The sequence below is a fragment of the Daktulosphaira vitifoliae genome, unplaced genomic scaffold (genome assembly GCF_025091365.1).
Source record: "Daktulosphaira vitifoliae isolate Bord-2020 unplaced genomic scaffold, ASM2509136v1 Scaffold_5, whole genome shotgun sequence".
Lineage (NCBI taxonomy): Eukaryota > Metazoa > Arthropoda > Insecta > Hemiptera > Phylloxeridae > Daktulosphaira > Daktulosphaira vitifoliae.
In genome coordinates this window covers 17,999,769-18,007,323 of record NW_026099576.1, presented here as the reverse complement: position 1 = coordinate 18,007,323, position 7,555 = coordinate 17,999,769, and the positions used below count along the sequence as shown (strand labels likewise).

Sequence of the window (7,555 nt, the reverse complement as noted above, 5' to 3'; positions counted from 1 at the left end):
ACACAACATTTATCAAAAAATGTTAATTTTTATTACTTTACTATACAAAATAATTTACTTAATGTGATTTTTGTGTAAAATCGAAGAAAAAATCTATGGGACTGCGGAACCCTTATGACTGACTCGTGGACCACTGGTTGGGAAACACTGATGTAAAAGGTAAAAGCGAACTTTAACTATTTTTAAGGCTCAAAATATCACCTATTTTTTTAATTATAAAAACTATAATTTAGGTTTTTAACAAGTCTTACGCAAATATACATAAAACAAATCAACAGTATTTATAATTTAAATATAAATAATTTATATGTATGTATACACTTAACATATACAACACTATAATGTAATATTATTGATATTATGTTAAAAACTATTAAATATTGGGACAAGTCTAAATTTTTAGTTAAAAATAGGTACTCGTAACATTTTTGGTTAAATTTTTCAATGATTAAATGACAAATTTAATAATTGAAAAATTATAACNAGTCGCACTGGATCCTATTGCCTTTTGGATATGGTATTGAATCGTATGGCAAAGGGTGCTAAGGAGATTGATATTGCAGCCACACTAGAACACATTCGAGATCAAAGATCTGGAGCTGTAGCTACAAAAGCACAATTTCAAATGGTTTTAGCAGCTGTTGCAGAGGAAGTTCAAGCCATTTTAAAAGCTTTGCCCCAGCAACAACAAACACCTCAGCCAATACCTCCACCTCCCCCACCAGCCCAACATTAATATATTCTATTATATTACTTACTACAAGATAATGAATCCTGTCCATCATTGCTAGTGTTTTTATTAATAGGCTCAAAGTATATATTTTTTTTTTGATCTCATTAATTATCTGCTAGATATACCCTTTTATAATAACCAATTTGGTTATATATATATTCAACGCTTTTAAGTCCAAAATTATATTATTGCAATACAGATGTTTTTGAGATTTTAAAAAATTTATTCATTAAAAAATATATAATGGTCAATTGTTACCAAGTTCATATTTAGAATAATTAAAACAAGAGAAGTTATGAAATAGAAATACAAAATATATATTTTAATATCTTGTTTTATTTTTCATTATGTTAAGTTTTTTTATTTTGATTAAAAATTAACTGTTAATTCAGATTTGAAATTTTATTGATTAACCAGAGACATTCATTTTAAAATCATTTTATTGTAAAACGAATTGATATCAACTATTATCTTTTAGTCACAAAATTGTCTTATATTATTGGTGTTCGTTTTTCTTATATAAATTATAAGTGTTTAAAAAATATAAAACTACCTAATATTCTATATTGGATGTTCAGTAATTAAGGAAACAGTATTCAATTTTTCTCATTGTTTGTAACAACTGACCTATTTCCTTACTTAGTGAATACTCTGTGTAAATGATAATTTGTAGCTACAATAACTTAAAAAATATCTAAGGTATAGTTATACAAGCTACTTTAATTGTCTTTTATAAGATCTATAATACTATATATGAATAAAATTTGAATTGTCTCAACTATAAAGACGTTAAATATTTATTAACCTTAAAATAAATCTTGACTTTGGTGCCTCAGTATAATTTTTTTCATAGGATTTTTTATACATGTAAAAATATGTATAAATTAGCTCTCAAAGGTTAGCACTCACTGTATCATCATTAGCACAACATTGTTATTCTGGTAAAGATAATAGATGTTTCTATGAACCAAGCCCAAATACAAAAAAGTATAAAAGTAATGTCATAACAAAAGAAATTATTACTATAAATACTCTAAAAAATTATTATTATTTGCGTTGTAAACTTTTTATGTAATAACTATGGACTTATTGGATTTTTAAATTAGAAAATGTTATTTTTTTTTAAACTATTTAAAATTACTTGGCTACTTTTGAATGTAAAACAGTGTTTTCCAACCTTTTTACCACCACGGACCACTTCGGCAATATTTTATAGGTTGCAGACCCCCTCAATTTTACGAAAACTAGGAAGACTTTTTTTTGCTCATTAACAAGAATACACAACATTTATCAAAAAATGTTAATTTTTATTACTTTACTATACAAAATAATTTACTTAATGTGATTTTTGTGTAAAATCGAAGAAAAAATCTATGGGACCGCGGAACCCTTATAACTGACTCGTGGACCACTGGTTGGGAAACACTGATATAAAAGGTAAAAGCAAACTTTAACTATTTTTAAGGCTCAAAATATCACCTATTTTTTTAATTATAAAAACTATAATTTAGGTTTTTAACAAGTCTTACGCAAATATACATAAAACAAATCAACAGTATTTATAATTTAAATATAAATAATTTATATGTATGTATACACTTAACATATACAACACTATAATGTAATATTATTGATATTATGTTAAAAACTATTAAATATTGGGACAAGTCTAAATTTTTAGTTAAAAATAGGTACTCGTAACATTTTTGGTTAAATTTTTCAATGATTAAATGACAAATTTAATAATTGAAAAATTATAACCAAGTAATTAATATTTTTAATATTAGATAAACCAAAATTTTAATAGAAGTATTAGTAAACATTGGTTTAATGACCATCTACAATTCAAAATTAATCAGATTTAGTATTGAAATTTAACATTTTTGTTTATAACTATCATTTCTATGTAAAATATAAAATAGAAATTAAATGAATAGTTTTGATATTATATCAATCTATCAAATTATGACTTTTTAAATATTTAATGTATAAATGATTACCTCTTTATTAATTTAAATCATATAGTATTTTTATAGAAACCCTTATACTGATTTTCAATAAGATGAAACGTTTATTTGTAATAGCATAGCCTGCAATTAATTATACGAAAAAGTACACTTGGATCTAATAACGCTACACAATCATTCAAATATTGGATTTTTAATTTGAGTTGTCATGAAAACTGACAAATTACATGTTAATGTTAAAAAATACGATTAGAAATAATGTCTATTACAATTACAGATAAAAAAAAATTCAGAGATTTTTAATGTAGACCGTGATAAAGATAATAAATTGTTAATTTAAAATTGTTTGAATGCGGTAGCCCTGTATTATGGTGACTATGGTCATACTGATGAATATTATCATTTAAGTGTTGGTTTTTTCTCTTATCGTGAACATCAGCAAACATTATTCTTTTTCTTTATGCCATTAGGAAAATAACCTGCTCGTTATTTAAACCACGTGTAAAACACTCTTGGCTGTTGAATTATTTTCTTAGTATTACAAGTTAAAATAAACTTGAAGAATCAATATGGACAAACCAGTTGTTCTATCTCGTGTATTAAAAGTATTGGGTCGTACTGGATCACAAGGCCAGTGTACACAGGTTAAAGTTGAATTCATTGGTGAACAGAACAGACAGATCATCCGAAATGTAAAAGGACCAGTTCGTGAGGGCGATATCCTTACTTTGCTCGAGTCTGAAAGAGAAGCTAGAAGACTTCGATAGGTTTAGTAAGTGAGTATAATTACTTAAATTCTTATTACATGGTATATTTTCAAATTAATAATGGCAAAGTATATTATATAATAAAATGTTTTCTTGTAACTAATTACATAGTAATTACTAATTACTAATTACATAGTAATTACGTAGTAATTAAGTGGTTATTTAACTTAATAATAGTAAATTGGAACATTTTGGATATGAACAACAGAAAATTTAAGTGTCTTATTCTTCACGATATTTTATGACTTAGGACTGATAGTTTTAAAATTGTTTGTATAATAAACATTATTAATAGTATTAATCCTATTTTTAATAATTCTTGTATATTTATGGTAAGAGTTATTATAGGGTGTGTATTCAATATTCATTATTGACTCTTAATATGTTCTTCATTAATTGTAGACATATAAAATTGAAAGAACAAAATAAAAGTAATTACATAATTTGTAATTATTATTTTCTTAAATGTTATTACACATATTAAACATATATACAAATATTATTAAATTTCTGGTTGATAACAATATTTATTGTTACTCATAGCAATCCAATCTGTCAATATTAGAAATTATTCAGATGACTCAGTAAACTTATTTTTTTTTTTGCCATAGAGAAACATTTTAGTTGTAATTTAAATTTACTTATTTCGCTGAGAAATATTGATTAAAAATTTTCAAAGGAAAAATTCTGAGTTGTTTTGAAAAAATATCAGACACATGGAATTTACAAGAGTTATAATTTCTGAAGTTAAAAAATAGCTTAACTTTAATATAAATAAAAACTGGTATTTAACCAGAACAAAATAATATTGTTAGATAAACTGGAATATTTCTTATTTACACTTACGACTAAAATGAGATTTTTTAATAAAATCTTAAGCTTATTTTTATCAATTGTCTTTTGTAAATCATTATTTCAACATATTAATTGAAATAATAAAATTATAGTATTATCGTTTACCAAATGATATATTATATTGAATACATAATAAAATAATTTAGATAAATTGTTTTGAAAGTATATTATTTTTATAAAAAAAAATTCCAGATATATTCAGTGGTTACATTATAAAATATTATGTGGTATAGAAATATTAATATCATTTTTATTTTTTTTACAGATAAATACAATTTCATGCGGTTGTTGCTGTTGCTGCTGCTGTTATTCCTTTTACATCCAATTTTATAAAATGTAGAACACGTATTGTAAAATTTATTAATAAAGCGACAACTAAAAATAATATAATTAGTTTTTGGCTGATGTTTTTATAATATTTCAACATAATTATCAAAAGAAGTTTTGATAATAACTTGAAAAATCCATTGATAAATCTAAGCATAAATTAATTTTTAGTAGTATATTAATATGTAGTTATTTAAAATTAACTGAATTATTGTTATAACAATAATCATTAAAAATAAAATATTTTTAAGGGGAAGTAAATTGTATCACAATGTATTTTTACATTAAAGAAAAATTTAATTAAATTTTTATTAAAAAATAAATACAATAGAAGTCTTTTAAATATTATTGGACAACTTATTTTAATAATTTTCTGCTTATGACTATTTGATTGGTATTTAGTGCTTATTCTGAATCAGGTTACTAAATTTCTTGATTGACTTGAAAAAATCTATCTAGTTTTTAAGAAAATATTAATTGTATATAAAGAAATTTGTTTGTTTAAATTCCTTGTATGCTTTGGCATAACTGGAAATTTGAGTACAAGATCTGAAGTCTCATCATTTTTTGAGACTTATTTGTTGACACAGAGTCCCAGGTTAACAATATTGAGCCAAAATAAAAAAAGAACATAACATGTGTTTTTTCTGCAAAAGAGCTTTTATTCCATGAGTACAGAACTTCAAGGATTTAATTTTTTTTTTTGTGTATACATAAAAATAGGGCAATCATCTATACATTTAGACAGTTGTTTAATACTATACAAATTCAAATTGAATATTTTTGTATGTTAAGGTTATTTTATTTTTTATAACATTTTAAATATATTTTTAAAATCCAACCAATACTGGCGCTATGTTTTACATATTAGGTGTTTAGTTAACAGGTAAATTGTTATAAACAATGAGAATAATAGAAATCTGTTTCCTTACTGAACACTTATATGTGCCTATGCCAGGATGGAGTTAATTGAAATGGGATTTATTACCTTACTAAAATTGATTATTTGGTGAAAGTTCTATATCTTTTCATTTGAAGAAGGTATTAAAATTTTCCCTATGTATATCCCCCTTCAAAAAAACAGTACGCCACTACTATGTGCGTCAGTACTGCATATTTCATGACTTTGAAATGTTTTTACATATTTCTTTTAATTTTTTTTCAAAATAACATTTTATTAAAATATTTGTGCATATTTAGTTCTTTGTAGAGCTTCTTTACCTCACATAATTATTTTAGTTATCGCACGTAGATCGACTAATCACGACCCGACTCAAAGTTATGTACAAAAAACATATGTCACAATTCTTGTAGATAAAATTAAATGAATGTTACATATAGGATACATAAGAGTGTCTTTACAACATAAATGTACGTTTATTTTCTTCACTAAAAAATATTCTTAAATATATTTGATTGATTCTTATGAAAATTAGAAAATAATACATATGTTGTTTTTCATTTTTTCAACAATGTATATATTGACATTTTTGTGTTAAAAACATAACAACCCCGATAAAAATATGTTGTTTTTCTGTTCTACAATAGTTATTTATAAACAATTTTTTATAATTATTATTCAGTATATGACAATTGTACAAACTAAATAATTTTAATAAAAATATATCATAAATATGATTAGAGAAAACGGCGGCGAAATATTATTGAATATAATATTGTATTTTTCAAAACATTCATATTACATATGCTTACACAATGATCCATCATTTAACATCTATATCTATGTATGATTAAAAATATATTTATTATCACACACACGTATATATATATATCTATGCGCATATTTGCTTAAATAATTTTTCCTAATAATTTATAGATAAAATATTTTTCATCAAATACGTTAGAATCATTAAATCACCACATTAAAGGCGGTTTTTAGGGGTGTAATATATAAAATAAATGTTTAATTATATCTACAAATATATTAAACAAAAGAAATGTTATTATAAAAGCCACCCCGTTTTTGTTTCTGTAACTTATTATAAACACGTCAGTTATACATAAACTTTTATGACTTAAAACTTTTAAGGGACTCAGGTTTTCTAAAAAAGTCCCTCTAAAATTGATAATTTGTCTGTATTGTTATCAGAAGTTGTCTCCTCTTCAAACTTAGTAATACTGAATTTTCAATAGATGTTTAAGGTTATATGCTCGTAATTTGCCAATTTCCCCTACAATTTAGTAACAATGCATAAAAATTTTAAAAATTAATCTAGAAGTATCCTTTTAAAATAATGAAAAAATCGGTAAAGTAATATCCTGTAAAAAATATATATTATGTTCACTAGTCGTAGGTATTACTTATTTTACACAAACACATGGTCAGTAAAAATAAAAGAATAATTCAGTATTTTATGCACCGGTTAATTATAAATCTTATCGGTTTTGTCAAGGTGTTTAACACCGTTCTGGGAAAAAGGTACATTTTGTACAGCTATTACGATCTAGTAATCATCATTGTTTATTTTTTGCATGAGTGCAAAACTTTTGCAGTTTTCGTTTTGTTTTTTGAAAAGACTTGCCCATCATGTCTTGGTTTTGGTTTTCTTTTAGTATTGATTTTAGTTTTTTTAGTGTTAGTCTTTGTCTTGCATTTTTGCCAGAGAAAGACCTATTTTGCTCATCACTATACACATATTAATCAATTATATTACCTTATATTTCTTAATTATACTAGGAAAATTACAGTTGTAATGCGAGATTACATTAATTTTTCAGTTTAATATTTAATTTCAAAATACTATACATTATTTAATGGAAATAATTAATAAATTACGATTATTTTTTTATGGTGGACAAGTAATCAACTGGCTATTAATTTTTCAAATACTTTTCAACTTTGACACTCTAGTTGTTCTGTAATAATTTGTTTATTTCTTATGTCA

The 7,555-nt window shown here is 24.0% G+C and overlaps 1 protein-coding gene across 2 annotated transcripts; it reads left to right on the top strand.

The window, feature by feature from the left end:
* The first annotated feature begins 3,137 nt into the window (after window positions 1-3,137).
* Window positions 3,138-4,712, top strand: LOC126906549 (40S ribosomal protein S28). Of its 2 annotated transcripts, none has more exons than XM_050687131.1 (2): window positions 3,138-3,472; window positions 4,588-4,712. In XM_050687131.1, exon 1 carries the CDS (start codon window positions 3,270-3,272, stop codon window positions 3,465-3,467), a length of 198 nt encoding a protein of 65 aa, XP_050543088.1. In that variant the 5' UTR covers window positions 3,138-3,269; the 3' UTR covers window positions 3,468-3,472; window positions 4,588-4,712. The 2 variants fall into 2 exon arrangements, with proteins under 2 accessions (XP_050543088.1, XP_050543087.1); XM_050687130.1 differs by having other exon boundaries at window positions 3,139-3,476.
* Window positions 4,713-7,555: the final 2,843 nt, after the last annotated feature.

Bases quoted from the DNA above. Each gene is read 5' to 3' on its own strand.
- LOC126906549 (XM_050687131.1), top strand. From the start codon at position 3,270: ATGGACAAACCAGTTGTTCTATCTCGTGTATTAAAAGTATTGGGTCGT.